This window comes from Nyctereutes procyonoides, unplaced genomic scaffold, assembly GCF_905146905.1.
Source record: "Nyctereutes procyonoides isolate TBG_1078 unplaced genomic scaffold, NYPRO_anot_genome, whole genome shotgun sequence".
NCBI classification, from domain to species: domain Eukaryota; kingdom Metazoa; phylum Chordata; class Mammalia; order Carnivora; family Canidae; genus Nyctereutes; species Nyctereutes procyonoides.
In genome coordinates, this window is record NW_026575046.1 from 36797071 (window position 1) to 36814719 (window position 17649).

Here is a 17649-nt window from a genome sequence, read left to right on the forward strand (position 1 = left end):
CTGATTTCACTTAGTGTAAGACCCTCTAGGCCCATGCATGAAATGTGTACTTTTTTTAAAAGCTCCCCAAATGCTTCTACTGCAGAGCTAGGTCTGCTTCCCCTGGTGTAGACAATTTCAAAGAGCTGGTCATTTTCAATCAAAAAGTTCTGCCATCTGCAGGGCATTTTTGACAGGGATCAAGATGAAAGAAACCTGGCTAGAGAACAACAAAACCTTCTAAGAAGAGAATTTCAAACACTTTACAGTAATAATCATCACAGGAACAAAACAGTTATCTTCAAATTTAAATTTATTAAGACATTCAGCTATGTCTGTCAGTCTACATCCAAATTTGCTACTAAAAATAAAATAAAGTCACATCCCACATTAGGAATATCGAGTCTGAAAAACACTTTTTGAGCCAAGCCTATTGTATAAATAAATGACTAGTTTCTTTTCATATCAAAATTCCCATAAAAAATTACATTCCCCCCTCCCCAGTTCTACCTGTTGCCATGATGAATGTAAAAATTTAAATATGACACATCCTTGTCAAAGAAAAGGTGCAAAGTCTATTAACAGCTTTAAAAGTGGCATTTGCAGAGTGTGATCATACAGTTATGTACTCATTCCCAAAGTGCAAATATTGCCATAATTTAACACTGTTTTGATTCAGTTGCAAGAATTTAACATTACACAGGATCAAAAAGTACACTTAGGGCCTTTATCAGTGCCCTAAAGCCCTTCCCACTTTGGTCTCCTACACTAATGTGGACCCCAAAGTGTTCATTAGGGTTTTAGTTTACTTCACACAGCCAACACAGTATACAATATATTAACAAAAGTTTCATATACATCAAAATATTGAAGACTCCATCATAAAGTTCAAGAGTCTCAGATTACATGAATGCACCCACAAGGCCCAAGTGCCCACCCACCCACTCCCCTAAAGCACATACGAAGTATGAGCGTGCTTCCATCTTTGAATACAATCAATGCTCTTAACGTCTTTGATTTCAATTTCAGTGCTGTACAAAACTCAATTATCACCTGACTGAGTTCCAATTAACTGAGGGAAAGGGGGGGTGGTGAATAGGGCTGGTCACTACTCATACTCTGCAATAGGAATGATCCTGTCCCATAGAAAGTGAAATGTCAGTTCCGCTTCTGCCTGCTTCTTCCCATGCTGTCCTGATGCTCTTTATCCTCCTTTCTTTAGCCCCTTCCAAACACTCAAATCCGATTTTATTTATCCCTTATAAATTAGGGGCAGTTTCTGAAGTTGTTGAGGTTGAATTTTCTTGGCAAACCTCTACAAAATATCAGCATAGGATATATAAATACATTTCGATTAGCATACATTGCAAAATTTTTCCCACAATGTCAAGGGGATGAAAGCAAGCAGTCTCCACTGAGAGTACTTCCTGGATCAGATCCTTGGAATGTCAAGTTTCCTGCCTCATCATCTCATACATTCATTCCTCAAATCTGAGCTCAAATTTCATAGTAAGTTAACTTCTCCAGAGTATCAAAGTGTTACTTCTGCTTCTCTTCTTCTAGGCTGACCTCGACAGGACATGCTTCATCTTTTGCACTAAAAGGATATTCCTTAGGATCACGAGTCCCTTCCTGGCTATCTGATCTAGTGGCAATGCACTCATTATTGTCCTTAGAACCTTCCTGCATCCTGGTCCCTGGAGGATGCTCTTGATTTGGAGGTTCAGTTCCATCCTGAAGCATGATGTTTTGCTCAACTCCAGCATGAGGCTGTGGAGCCAGCTCAGTTCCTAACCCTGGAAGCTGTGAGGAGTGTTTGAGATGGCAGTGGCACAGAGGGCAGGTCTCCTGGACATACAGCCACTTCTTTAGACAGCCTGCATGGAAGAAATGACTGCAAGGTGTGATCACAGCAGATTTCATGTCCTAGAAGGGGAGGAAAGATACCTCATAAATGCCTATTATCTCAAAGCTTTGTTGCTAACCCCAAACTCTAGGTCCAGCATTTCTTTTCCACAAATTCCCCAGAGAAAATATGTACCACAGACTTTAGAATAAAACTCATTTTATAGTGATAATCCTCTTCCCATCAATCAAGAGACCCATTTTTTTTTTTAAGATTTTATTTATTCATGAGAGACAGAGAGGCAGAGACACAGGCAGAGGGAGAAGCAGGCTCCATGCAGGGAGCCCGATCTGGGACTCGATCCCGCGACTTCAGGATCATGCCCTGGGCCGAAGGCAGGTGCTAAACCACTGAGCCACTCAGGTGTCCCATGGGACCCCTTTATACCAACAATGCAAGAACCACTGGCTAAACAGTTAAAAAAAAAAAAAAAAAGAAGCAAAAACCAAAAATGAGAAAGAAACGAACTTAACTGGCTTCTGCCTTAGTATAAAACATGAGCATCACACAACTATTGCAGTGTGATTACTGGGTCTCTCCCCCACATGGCAGGAGTGTAATTAGAACGTCAGAAAATTGGATGAAGACTGGACTTTCCACAGTTAGGCTTCAACACAGCTGAACAGACTATTCTATGATGAAATTACTGGCAAGGAAACAAAATCAGCCACATAACACCAGGGTATTGGCAAGGAAGTGGCAATTTCAATAAGGGACATAACTGTATGTATATAGTAATACACTCTTCAAAATATGGCCTGGACAAGCTAGCACTTCTCAATTGGCATCACAATTACCCTGGTTAACCATTCATATTCCTGGGCCACCCCAGACCTACTGAATTGGGGTATCTGAAGATGGCATTCACGAATCTGTAGTAGCAGCAAGCCACCCATATGACTTTTATGCACATTAAAGTTTGATAACCACTGGATTAAGAAGTGGTACACTTTGCATTAATGTTCCTTGCAGAAGATATGCCTGGGGAGGGAAGGCTGAGGACATGATGTTTCAGTTGTTAAGAATATACACTTGGTGACTCAACCATTAATTTCGTTTGAAGTCCCAAAACAAGGAGTCGTAGTTGTCACAGAAATTCCTTGCCAAGAGCTGGTAACAACCTAGGAGTCAACTTTTAAGCAGAAAGCCATCCAAGGAAAAGCAGCCAGCTGGGAAATTAAGCAATTTGACTTTTATTTTCTGTGTGGTATCAACAGGTAGTTCTAGCACCTCAAAAAAAGTGATGTGACAACAGGAAATATAAAAGAAAGACTCTTAAATCCCAGAGATGGAATACTTAGACATCAGCTGCTGAAGCTGATGTGCCCTGTCTTTAATGTGCTCTGTTCTATGTACCATGATGCTAGCAAGCACAAAGGAAGCAAAACTAAGACAATGACCACTTCACTTGGGGGTAACCTTATAATACTCCTTAGTCCCCCAAATGCACCAACAGCCCAGAACACATTATTTTACAAGTACTCAAAAGTATGTTCTAATAACAATAAAAAAGTGGTAGTTGCATTTTATTCTTAGACAAAATTCTTATACTAGGTAATCTTAAACACACACAAATACATATACACCCCCTTCTAGACTGTAAAGCAGCCTTGACAATGAACATTCCCTCAGTCACTGACACTGTCTATAGTTTTATTCCACCAGCCTACACTCTTTAAGAGTGATTTCAAAGGAAGAGTTTGTGTTGTTGCCCTTAATTTCTGTCCATACTTCCAATAGTATGGTATAGCTATAAAAGCTGCTACTCAACCACCCCTTTGCACAGGTTACAGGTGACTAAACTCCTGGCCTATTTTTTGTTGTGATGTTTCCCAACTCATTTAAATACTAACTTTCAATTTTAATTGTCATGACAAACATGCCAAAGATGCCAGAAAGGCCAACTACAATGGCACACTGACTGGCTGCCTAAACGATATCCTCCTGCCCCCACTTCCATAAACACAAGCTTGTATCCATCTCATATCTATCAACCCACAGGTAAACACATACTCTCTCCACCTATGTTAAGTAAATGAATACTTCTTCCCCGTCCTGGAAATTCCAGAAGTAAAAGAGTCAAAATCTTGGCACACCACTTTTCAGAAGTTGCTGACTCCTGATTGATAGTATATATTTGATAGTACATATATATATATATATATATGTATGTGTGTGTGTATGTGTGTGTGTGTATTCAGGAGTAAACATAAAATACACCTGACCTGTTTTTCCTTTATTTATGGGTGAGCAATGTTGAAAAACAATAAATTAGAACTTGAGGGACTAAATTAAAAACTTAGTTTAGAAATAAAATGGAAATATTGTATCAGGTCTTTAGTAATTTCTGAGACCTATTTTTTTTTTTTAACCAAGGAAATAATTCTGCCTAGAAATTTAACTTAAATTTGGTTAATGTGGTTAAAGTCCCAGGGAAACATAGACAACCCACCCAAATGGATTCTTACTGCGTGAGTTACCTGATAACAGATGGCACAAATATCATTGTGTTTCTCCAGCTGCTCTTTCGTAGCAATGGGTAATGATTTAATCTTGTTCACAGCATCCCTGCGGAGAAGGAAGCTCTTCCACCCCAGCTGCGCTCGAAGCCACACATTATAATAGGAATGGATGAAGATGATCATTGAGCCCATTACAGTCCATTCTCCAAAGATGGTCTCTGAGACACCATAGGCCACCACACAGAGAGCCACAAGAAACTCCAGAAGGCGGTAAGTGCCATTCACATAGTAAATGACATCATCCATGTTTTCCACTGGCTCTTTTCTGAATTCTTCAACCATAAATAAGACATAAATAAAAAGTGTTCCCAAAACCTGGGGGAAAAAAAATACATGTATTTTAAAAGAGTGTGACCATTAAGAAAGGCTTTTCATAGACTTTAAACAATAACAATATTCTCAATACTTTTAGGATAACATATTTAATATCAGAGGAGACCGTGGTATAATTAAAATGTGGGTGATCTCAGCAATCCAAGCATTTGATACCAAAAAGCCATACCTTGAGACAGAACTCTGATTAGTCATCACTTCTCCCTGACTCCTCCTTTCCTTTTATTCCCCAGATCACCAAAATCCATTAAAATTCTATCTACATTTTCCTAATTCTGTAGTCATACCTGTTTCTCAACTTTCAAAGAACCTTTACCTCTACAAGGAACAATGAATAAATCTTTGTTCGCAGTGCTATATCTTCTTTTATAGCTTACTGATCAGGCAGCAAAGATCCATCTTCAAGTTACAAGAAGCTTATCATTTCCAGGGCAATATTGTCTGTTGTATGTATTATGCACATAAGTCATATATTCATACACATCAGGAAACTAAGGATATTTTCAAGTGGGTTTTTATTTTAAAAATATGCTCAAAAAAGGGGGGGAGGGATCCCTGGGTGGCTTAGTGGTTTAGCACCACCTTCAGCCCAGGGCCTGATCCTAGAGACCAGGGATTGAGTCCCACATCGGGCTCCCTGCAGGGAGCCTGCTTCTCCCTCTTCCTGTGTCTCTGCCTCTCTCTCTGTGTCTCTCATGAATAAATAAATAAAATCTTAAAAAAAAAAAAAAAAAAGCTCCAAACAAGCTATATTATCTTTTACTATTTTAGTGACTCATCAATTTAAGCTTTATGATTGATCTGTATCATTTTAAACATTTGCAAAGTTTACCTTGATAAAAAAAATACAGTGAAATAGATAGGTGTGGTTTTAATAACCTACCATCTGTCTATAATGCCAATGCTCAAATCAGTGTAATTAATGTTTTTCTGATGAGTAGGGCAGAAAGTAATTACCTAAATAGGCTACTTATAATCATTCATCTAGAAATAGCTTAATTCTGGAAGGAAAAATAAGAAAATCAGTTATTATATAAAGTTAATTATTCCTAGGCTTACCTGAAGAGAGGTGAGAATGCTGCTAGAAATAATGATAAGCAGCCAAAAATCCATGTGGAAAAACTGGCAAATCATGTAAGCCATATAAGCAGGGAACACTAGCAAAAATAAACAAAGGCTCACAGCACGGAAGTGCTTCCATAAACTCCTAAAAAAAAGAAAAATATTTCTTTAAAGCACATGTCACCCAGGACCACAACAACCACGTTAGCACGTGATAGGTCTTGGGCCACACCGACATTTCCCAAATCCTTTACTAAGCATCCTTCTCTGTGTCAGTCATTGTACTAGATTTCAGGGCAAGGGTCATAGCCCCAGTATTTCAAAGCTACATGACTCACCTTTTCTCTTTTCTCCACTTAGTCAAAATTGTCAAGCACCATCAATTCTTTCTTTTTTTTCCAATAGTTAACTTTCAGTTCCATTTTCATTCCTACCAATTTCAAAGGGACTTCAGGCTTTTGGAGCATTAAGCCTTAACAATTCCTTAAAAGTATTATGAGATCTTAAGTCATGAGACATCTTCCCACCTGTTGCACTGTGATGAAAACCTCTGTTACCACGAGCACAGTATTACTAAGAGGACTGGTTCTCCAACAGCTAAATTAATCCTCACATCTGTCAGGTCTGTGGGCGAAAAACTATGAACCACTGCATTGTAGGACCTATTAGCTGGTCTTCTTCCTCTAGCGTCAGATCTATCCTGGACACTGCCTGCCTTATTAATCTTCCCAAAGTTCTACTAGTGTTAAAATTGTCAATGCCTTCTCTAAACTTCTAGCCTGACATCTGAGCTCCTTGACTTCTAATTTTTTGATCCAAACTAGTCCACATCTGTTCCCCACTATAAGCAAAGATGGTTAAAGAACTGTATTCCCAGAGAAACACAAGCACTTTTACATCTGACTAGAAATGATTCTACTCCACTCTCTCTTGTTCTAAACCCTTTCGGCTACCTCAAACTGAACAAATCAGGTAACATGAATCCTTCCTCCAGGAATCACTGACCCTCTCAGAATTCTTAACACTGTTACCAGCCAATCATACACTAAAATTGTAGTACTGTTCCAACGATATATTTATATATTGTATACTTATATATTTTTATTTATATTTTTATTTTATAGTTATTATCTAAATAATATAAATGTACACACACATAAAAATGTCTCATCACCCAAATTTAAACTCCTTGAAAAAAATAATTCTTCCTTTGCAAAGTTCAGTTTCTAAGCTCAAAGGCTTGTTTGAAGTGGCAAATAAAACTTGAAAGTTATTTCTGCTTTGTATTTTTCAAATTATTTTCCACTGATTACTACTTTTTTTTTTTAACCTATCCATCCACCAAATGCAAAGTCCTATGATATAACCAGGACAAAAGTTATCATAGTTATCTCATGGAGGATACAAAGGAGCCCTGTAGAGAAGGAATGTAATTTTTTCTTTTGTGTACCTCTTTATACCTCAGAATATTCTAATAAATCATCCCTTAAATTCACTCCAATGCAAGACAGATTGTATACCAAGTTCTAAAAGATACATAAACAGGGCAGCCCGGGTGGCTCAGCGGTTTAGCGCCACCTTCAGCCCAGGGCGTGATCCTGGAGTCCCGGGATGGAGTCCCAGATCCGGCTCCCTGCATGGAGCCTGCTTCTCCCTCTCTGTGTCTCTGCCTCTCTCTGTGTCTCTCATGAATAAATATTTTTTAAAATAAAAATTAAAAAATTAAAAGATACATAAACAAAACCCTCCCCAAGAAGTGCCTTAAGCAGAACTTTGAAAAATGTTTTCATACAATAGAAAAAAAGATTATTTCCATCCCCTGCAAGTTTACTTATAGTTACTTTATATATCCAATTTACAAGCAAATTGATGGTAAGAGGGCTATCACAAGGATTAAAAAAAAAGATATTAGTTATTTCCATTTCCTGGGTAAATGAAAGCCAAAGATGGAATAATTTAACATAGTGATTACAAATCTAAAAAGAAATCAGCATGAACCCAAAACAGCTCTCCTCTCTCTTAAAACATAAAACTCAATTAAAATTACAATCTACGTAAACTGAACATCAAGACTTAGAATTATTAGTGATTTCCTATAGAACATGAACATTTATTTAAATCATTATGAGGGGGCAGCCCGGCTGGCTCAGTGGTTTAGCGCCGCCTTCAGCCCCGGGCCTGATCCTGGAGACCCGGGATTGAGTCCCGCATTGGGCTCCCTGCATGGAGCCTGCTTCTCCCTCTCCCTCTGCCTGTGTCTTTGCCTCTCTCATTCCCTGTTTCTCTCATGAATAAATAAATAAAACATTTTTTTTAAAAAAAATAATAAAATAAAATAAAATAAAATAAAATAAAATAAAATAAAATAAAATAAAATCATTATGAGGGGGCAGCCCCGATGGCGCAGCAGTTTAGTGCCACCTTTGTCCCGGGGTGTGATCCTGGAGACCCAGGATAGAGTTCCGCGGTGGGCTCCCTGCATGGAGCCTGCTTCTCCCTCTGCCTGTGTCTCTGCCTCTCTCTCTCTCTCTCTCTCTCTGTCTCATGAATAAATAAAATTTTTTAAAAAATAAAATAAATAAAATCATTATGAGGAAATGTAGATTTCAACCAAAATAGTTTTTAGTTCATGGTTGCAAAAAAATTAATCGGTTTTAATTAAAAATCATCATCTGTGATGTCAAATCCATAGAGTTTCAAGGAGACAAAAAAAGGGGGCATAAAACATCCTTTCTACCTTTAGCTATAATAATATAGGTGGGAAGGAAAAATAACCACAAAGTTAAATGCTAGACTGTGTGGGACTATCTATAATTAGTAATTCAGAGAAGAAAGTGAATTATTATGGTATAAATTAAAGCTAGGTACTTTAGAACTGTTTTACATCTTTTCTTGAAAACATTTCTACCTTCCAAAGTTATGGGACAAACTTGTCAGCGGTTAAAGTTTTATTCTTTTTAAAGAAAGGCAGGAAGGAGTTACTATAACAGTTGTTATACTTTATTAGATGTTTAATTATAAATTATTTTAATAGGGTAATTTGCCTTAAAACTTTAAATATATTTTCAAAATCAAGCAATGATCCATTTGTATAAAACAGGTATATATTTACATATAGGCACAAATGTGTATTTATATATACACAGAAAAGCATAGACACCATTATGCCAAGAGTTATAAATTATGTTTAATTTTGGCATAAGTGAGTATACATACAAACGTGCAAATTCATATACGCAAACACATGTGTATGTGTGTATGTTAGATACACAAATATATATATCCTTATATTAATAGTTAAAATTCAATCAAAAATCTAATTTCAGATTAAATATCATAAAATGACCCTGAAATCTTATTAACAGGTTATTCAACTAGGAAAAGTTTTAAAATGTTATATTCACCCCAATTCATTTTCTTAGAAGTTTGTCATTTAAAAATCTACTGTATAATTTGAGTAAAGAGACCATTGCTTTAAAATTCCTTGTTAAAAACTAGAATTAAATTTATAAAGGCAACAATTATCCCTATGGCTAAAACTGAGACATCTTTTTAAGTTAAACACTAGACATTCTCTCTAGTCCAAGCAACTCCAAAGACATAGGAGGATTTTTTCCCCTAATAATTATTTCTTTAATGACAGAGAGCAGTTTTTTATGAATGTCGATATTCTTATTTCTCTAATTTGAGAATTAAGATACTTTTCATTTTCTTTTTCAATCCCCAGAATATTGAATTAATCATAATCCTTGATTCAGAATACAACTGTCACCACACCACTGGTCTGTGGGTGTCCCTCTTTTATTGAATTAGTAATCTAATTAGCTATCTTTAATATTGTAACGAACCCATCTCTATACAAAAGCAAGGACATGGACAATAACCCACATTTAACCATAGAGCAGGCATGCCTATTCCACATCCTCACTCCCTGCACCCACTGAAAGCATTAACTTGAATCTGTGTTCTTTTTATTTTCTTGCTTTCCTTATTTCTAGTTTTGTTTAATGTGTATGTATTTCTGAAGAATATATGTTAAATCTTTAGTTTTTAACATAAAAATAACATTCTATACTGTCATCTTTTTGGATTTACTTTTTAACTGTATAACCCTATGAATCATGCATATTGTTTTCTGTGTCACCATATTTCTAACATTCTACAGTGACTATCATCACATTCACTCACCCACTTTGCTGTCTGATTGTCATTTGGGTTGTTCCCAGATTTTTGCTACTGTGAATTGTGCTAGGAACATTCTTCTACATATCCTTACTGAACATGTGCAAGAATGTCTTGAGTATACACATAGGAGATAATGGCCACACTGTTTCCAAAGTGATTACACCACTTTACACACGCCCACCAGAAACCAGACCTTCTTCCACTCTAGGTATCAGTTGCCTTTCCTTTCTCTCTCCCTTCTTCCTTACTTTATTTACTCCTTGCCAATTCCACAGGTTTAAAATAGCACTTCAATGTGGTCTTGATTTACATTTCTCTCATCACTAAAGATAGCAAACCTCTCTTCATATTAATGTGTCTCCTCTTTCACCAAAAGCCTAAAAATAAAAATTAATTTCATCCATTTTTCTTGCTCATTTGAACTATTCATATATTGATACCAATTCCTGGGCAAGTATAAATACTATGAATATCTTCTCCCAATTCGTAAAGTTAACTTTAGGTTTAAAAAGTTATTATGTAATCATTAGCTTTATCACTCTTTCCTCTCACAATCATAATCATTTTTAATTCTTAGTCTTGGTCTTCCACAGCAGTTCTATCAGTTTAAGAAACTGTTTCCTACTTGAAAGTCCAAAATAGGGACACCTGTGTGGCTCAGCAGTTAAGCGCATCTGCCTTCAGCTCAGGGCATGGTCCTGGAGTACCGGGATTGAGTCCCACATTGGGCTCCCTACATGGAGCCTGCTTCTCCCTCTGCCTGTGTCTCTGCCTCTGTCTTTCTGTGTCTCTCATGAATAAATAAATAAAATCTTAAAAAAAAAAGTCCAAAATATATTAGCCTACGTGAGTTTTAGTTTTTTGTTGACATTTTAGGTCTGTAACATTCCAGAGTTGATCCTCTGTTTATGATGTGAGATAGGAACCCATTCCATCCTCTTCCAAGTGGAAACCATTTTTTTCTAGCAACCTTAGGGAAGAGTACCACCTGTCCCCACTCATCAGACATACCTGTCATGTACCAAAGTTCAACATACATGGGGTCGTTTGGGGGCTCTTTGCTCCAACACTCAAGTTGTATATACTGAAGCCAGCATTACAAAAGCTGCATGGTACCGACTACTATGAGTGAAATAAAACTATCTTTCTCAAGTTGTCTATCTGATTTCAATACAGGGATTATATTAGCCTCACAGAATGAGTTGGGTAGCATTCTTTTTATTGTCTGGAAGTCTGTGTTTCAAATAAATATAATCTGTTCCTTCAAAGTTTGAACTTGACTGTAATACCATCTGGGTTGAGATGTTTGCCATTTGCTTCCACTTCTTTAACAAGGTTAAAGAACAAGGTTTTAAATTATTCTTGAGTCAGTTCTAGTAAGTTACATTTTTCTCATACTCTTCCATTTCCTTTATTTTAAAAGTATTGGCATATAGCTGTTGATAGTACTCTCTCATTACCGCAGGTGATGGTAGGAGACAAGAACCTAACCCTAACAATCAATCCATCCCTATTTCATCCTTTGACAGCTAAGAGCTCCTCTTGCTTAAGGCTAATGCTGCAGCAGACACCAGCAAGAACACTGACACCAATGCAAAATAACCCCCCCACACCCACACACAAGGCTTCTTGGTTTTGCTCCTTTATCCTCTGTATTTGACATTGGAGGAAAAAGTCAGTAATGAGGCTACTTCAACATCCTGGAGGGAATCAGAACTGGATTTACTGGTTCTTATGGCAGTGGAATTATATTTTTTTTTCTTTCTCTTTTCTAATACTTTCTATAGTATCTTATCAGTATATGCTAAATTAATTTGTATAATTAATATTGCTAAATGACAAAATAGTGTACTTAGGTCAAAAACAACTCAATCATTTAAATGAGCATTTAATCGAGTTCACCACTGAGTTCAACATCTTAAATGCTTCCATTGAGATACCTTAAACCTCAAAGCCAAATCTCAAATAACGATAATTAATTATAATTATCTGAAACAAATCGAAGAGCTTTGAACTTATTTAAATTAAATTGATTCTTGCAGCCATTCTACCATTTGAGAAAAATTTCAGAATGTTCAGCAATGTGGGATATGGGGATAAAAAAGATAAATCTGATGAACTGTAATTAAAATGTTAATTTGGAATGTTCTAAAAATCTGCTGTAGAAATTTTATCTCCCAAAAGATTGCCTGTTCCCTTAACTCATAAAACACTACTGAAGCAGCAATAAATTCAGGTATTTCAAAAATCACCAGAATGTCAACAGGTGCTGAATTTTTAGTAATTCTTTATAAAAATGTCCTGTATAAACTAATTTTATACTGTAACTAGTACTTCTAATTCTTAGAATTAGAATTCTGAGAATTAGTACTAATTCTAAGAATTAGAAGTACTATCTTAGAGCTAAATAATAACCTGACTTTTACTTCTTAAGAAAACTTCTGAAATATGGCATGAACATGAATGCAGCTATTAATTTCACTGGTCCCATAAGGTATCAAGAATCCCCATTAAAACCTAAGTTGCGGGGGATCCCTGGGTGGCTCAGTGGTTTGGCGCCTGCCTTTGGTCCAGGGCATGATCCTGGAGTCCCGGGATCGAGTCCCATGTCAGGCTCCCGGCAGGGAGCCTGCTTCTCCCTCCTCCTTTGTCTCTGCCTCTCTCTATGTCTATCATAAATAAATAAACAAATCTTAAAAAAAAAAAAAACAAAAAACCTAAGTTGCAACTGTCTAAAGGCCAACAGATGAGGCCTTATCCCACAGATGCCTATCTTAATGACTTCCTGAGAGCCTTTATTTCTCTTTCCTTCAAATGATTTTCTCCTTTCTCCCAATGCTTTCTCTGTGTTAGTATTACACAGAACAAAATTATATTATTTACTATATTTCCTGGACTAAATTTGATGCTTTCCATTAATTTTAAAACTGGACAAATATAAAAAGTATTAATTAAATTTCTCTGAAGAAAAAGCTGACTTGTAATTACATGGCCTTTGATAGGATTTCTAACTATAACAATCTTGAGAGAAAAACCAGAAAAGTCAAACATATAGGAAAAATAAAAAAATAAACTTGTTACCTTAAACTAATACCAATTATTCATCCATTTTCTGTCTCTAAACATTATGTTAATCTTCAGACAACAAACTCATATAAAGAATATTACAAAAATTTCCTTTAGGAAGTTTCTTACTTGTCTCTAGATGCTCCCAGCGCCAAAACAATAGGATCTGCAATCTCTAACATAGACTGTAGAATAGAAGCTACAACAATGAAAAGGATAATACTAAGCAGGAATGCCCGGTGAACAACCTGTAGTTCTATCAGACCAGTCTGCACTGCCAGGATTAACAGCGTAACTCCTTCTGTCATGCCCCTAAAAAAAAAAGCATACGTTTTCAAAGAAAAAAAAAAAAAAACAATAATCAGAATTTCATTTCATTCCAAGAGAAAATAATCCAAAGATGTAGACGGTTATGTATTTGTGATCTATTCTGACTTAGACAAAAAAATCTGATCAGAATATTAACATATATAATAACACTGATGTAATAGTAATATATAATCATAATATACCATTATATATGTGGAAAACATAATATCTATTATTTTAGCATACAATGAGGAGGAAAAAAAGCAACTTCTAAGATAAATAAAAGTTGTTTTTTTTTTAAAGATTTCACTCATTTATTCATGAGAAACCCAGGAGAGAGAGAGAGAGAGAGAGAGAGAGAGAGAGAGAGAGAGAGAGAGGCAGAGACACAGACAGAGGGAGAAGCAGGCTCCATGCAGGGAGCCTGATACGGTACTCCATCCCGGGACCCCAGGATCATACCCTGGGCTGAAGGCGGCGCTAAACTGCTGAGCCACCCAGGCTGCCCAAAAAGAAGTGTTCTAACCAGGTTTTGCTAATGAGCCAGCTAATCTACCATTCTTAGACAGCCACTGAATTATATACATTTATATCATGAGCTATATCTTGATTATAAAAAATAAAATCATAGGTGAATGTCTTCATAATCTTGCAGTAGGAAAGATCTCTTTAAGCAGACTATAAGAACTAGAAGACATAAACTTTTTTTTTGAAATTCAGTTTCCATATGGAAAATATGTACAAAATCATACTGACTTGATTTATAAAGAACTCTCAAAAATAACTGAGCAAAAGATAAGTCCAGTTTTCAAAACCACAAATGAGCAAATATTTCAAAGTTTGATGATGCAAGCATTGACAAGGAATTTCAGAAAAAATGGGGAGACTGATGTTGATAAAACATAAAATCTTTCTAGAGAAAAACTTGCTAATAAATTTAAAATGTACATAGCCTTCAACTCAATAATCTTATTAGTAGTAATTTACCCTATGGATGTATACAAAAAAATGTAAGTGTAAGAAAAAAATATAGTGAATAATATAGAACATGTTATGTGGCATCACAGGGATATGATTGGCAAAATCCAGACTGAAAAACTAAATAGGACAATCTGGTGTCTTCAAACAAATAAAATGAAAAGGAAAAAATACAGAGACAGCAGGGACCTAAATATTAAAGAAAGGCTTAAAAAATATTAACCAACTGCAATATGTGCCTTTATGGATCTGAAGTTGAGCAAACAAAATGTTAAAGAAAAGAGGGGGGCAGTATATGAACACCAACTAGGAATTTGAGGTCAAGGAATTCTTCTCTTACTGAGAATGAATAGGCTACTGTAGTTATGCTTTTTCAAATGAGACTAAAATATTTATGGGTGAAAGAGTATTTGCACCAAACAAATGCAGCTGGGGATTATGGCAGAGACAAAGTAAGTGGAGTAGATAGGGGCACGCATGACAGAAGACTGGCTGTATTACTGGAAATGGGTGACAGGTACATGGAGGTTCGTTTTACTATTCTCTCAACTTTGCTAATTGAAAGTTTCCTAATTAAGAGTTTTAAAAGAAAAGAAAACCTACAACAGTACCATTTTTAATAGCAAAAAAAGAAAAACATTTGCATTTTGGAATACTATGTCTTTATCAAAAAGAATGATGAGGTTTCTGTGTTGACATAAAAAATATCTAAAACATATTTAAGTGAAAAAATAAGGTGTAGAACTGTGTATAGTATGTGGAGATGAACCAAAACAATAGCAAAAATATACATATGTGCACTTTTTCCCATAAGAAATTTTAAAATAAACAGTCTATAGCTGTTACCTTTGGGGAGAGGAAATGGAAAGCAGGCGGAGGAAGAGTTTCACTTCCCATTTCATATTTTCTGAATGGTATGAATTTTGTGAGTTTATACACAAATTATTTTTCTTTCTTGCCCTCCTCCCTCTTTTGCCATTATAAAGGTGTTAGCTGAGACTAGCAGAAAGATTATGAAGCATAGGTTTTTTTTCTCATTAAAAAAACTAATGTAGGATCCCTGGGTGGCGCAGCGGTTTGGCGCCTGCCTTTGGCCCAGGGCGCGATCCTGGAGACCCGGGATCGAGTCCCACGTCAGGCTCCTGGTGCATGGAGCCTGCTTCTCCCTCTGCCTGTGTCTCTGCGCCTCTCTCTCTCTGTGTGTGACTATCATAAATAAAAAAATTAAAAAAAAAAAAAAAAAAAACTAATGTACACCCAAAACAATTTGTTTCCTCTAATTTACAAGGTACTCACCATCTACTAATTCTGAAATATTCCATAAAGATTTTAAGAGATTACATAAATTTATATAAATTAAACCATTAAAAATTCCTACGTTAAACCGAAATCATGACAAGTTCTAGAAATAAGGTTTCCCAATATCTGATCTTACTGATTTAATAACTAGATTAACTATTCTGCATTCTCATTAATGCATCCTTTGAAACTTCATTATCAAAATTCTGTCCACACACACAAAAATTTTTTAAGTATCAAATATAGAAATTTGATTTTAATAGGGCTGCACGTAAACTTCAAATGGGAAAAAGCTATCAAAAATCCCTTGGGGTGCCTGGGTGGACTCAGTTGGTTAAGTGTCTAGCTCTTGATTTCGGCTCATGACTCATGATCTTAGGGGTTATAAGATCGAGCTCCGCATGGGGCTCCATGCTAGGTATTCAGCCTGCTTAAGATTCTCTCTCTCCCTCTCCCTCCCCGCTCCCCCCCCAAATCTCTTAAATCTACAAGTGTCCAATATATACTGATATGCACATACACTAAAAATCCATCTTTTACATATGGAAATCCACCTTTTACATATGGGAAGTTATATTTTTCATAATATTTCAATCCAAATAGTTGCAACCATTCAAAAAAAATCTTAAAATCCATTTCCTCTGAAATTCACTATTACTTCTTTAAGTTATATATAATATTTGAATGTCTAGAGACAACCATAGTCAAGAACTTACCGATTCATGGCAGGATCATTCATGAAAGCGCGATAACCTTGCAAGTAAAATTTGCAGAGTGTCAAAACACCCAAGGCAACAAAGGAAACCGTGAAGACCAAACCCAAAAGTGAGTAAGGAGTGCTGCAGCATTCAGCAATACTAGAAAGAAGAGGAGGGGGAATATCGACAGATAAAAATTTTCCATTTGAAATAAAACCATCTTAAGTCTTCAAATAATCACCAACCTTGATCTGATGCTCATCAATTCAAAAACCCTAAACCAAAATTTGAGGTAAATTCACCTAACCTCTCCACTAATAATTTAAATCCCTGCTATTATCCTAACTTACATTTTTAAAAATCTCTTTGGCAAATACTCGGTATAGAGCACCATATCTGAAATAAAGTATTTTTACTCTATCACCTCTTTCAAATGCAGTAAGGGCTTAAATTTTGTTCAAACCCTAAGAAACATATAATTAATGTGCTGATATTGAAGAGACTCGTATACTTGCCCACAGTTTCCCCTGAAAAATGTTGGCTATTCAAACTGTTCAAACTATGAACAATCTGTGCTAATTTGATGACTTATCAAAACTCTTTATTTGACCAAATGCTATCAGGCCAGGCCCATTATCGACTTTGCAACCCTTAACTCCTCTCAATACTAGAGTATTTTCCATACTATTGATACTTTTTAATTTAGGTTTATATAATTGCATTTTTTTCTGGGTTATTTCAAAAGCATATCCAAGAATATAATTCAAGACCATTCAAAAGTTATTTTAATATCAGTTTTTAACATAAAAGTTTGCTATGAATACTACTTATAAGGAGAACTGAAAGACCTTACACTAACTAAAGCTTGGAAATACTTTCACACTTTACAGAAATACATTCAATTCTTTCACTGAACATATTAGATACAAACTCATTAATAATTATTTTACAAACATATCTAATATTATGTAATAATAATTTGGACTTAGCACTTAAACAGCATTTAACAAATGTTCAGAGATGTTTCAGAATTCCAGTGAAGAATTTCATTTGTATACATGAGGAATTCATTCAGGCAAACAATACCTATCCTTTACTACATAGCTCTATGCTTTTGCTAAATAGTTATCCTTCCTACACAATTAATTGCTTATAAGTAAGTTTTTAAGTGAAAACATCTACTTTTATATAAGCCAATGTACATTATGATAAGAAAAAAATGTCTGGTTTTCTTTTAGGAGCCAAAATATCTATGAGTCATGGTGGTTGAAACCTAAAGGAATGATTTTACAGCATTCTTACAAATCTAATT

General features: G+C 35.8%; 1 protein-coding gene across 3 annotated transcripts in view; it reads right to left on the reverse strand.

Moving 5' to 3' along the window:
• Positions 1 to 280: 280 nt before the first annotated feature.
• RNF145 (ring finger protein 145) overlaps positions 281 to 17649 on the reverse strand; it is a 59134-nt gene continuing 41765 nt past the window's right edge. For all 3 annotated transcript variants that reach the window (XM_055325370.1, XM_055325368.1, XM_055325369.1), the window contains 5 exons: positions 16356 to 16496; positions 13183 to 13365; positions 5800 to 5947; positions 4366 to 4722; positions 281 to 1905 (listed from right to left, as the gene is read on the reverse strand). In XM_055325370.1, the coding sequence (XP_055181345.1) occupies positions 1519 to 1905; positions 4366 to 4722; positions 5800 to 5947; positions 13183 to 13365; positions 16356 to 16496 (1216 nt within the window). In that variant the 3' untranslated portion in view covers positions 281 to 1518. The remainder of the gene's footprint in view (positions 1906 to 4365; positions 4723 to 5799; positions 5948 to 13182; positions 13366 to 16355; positions 16497 to 17649) is intronic.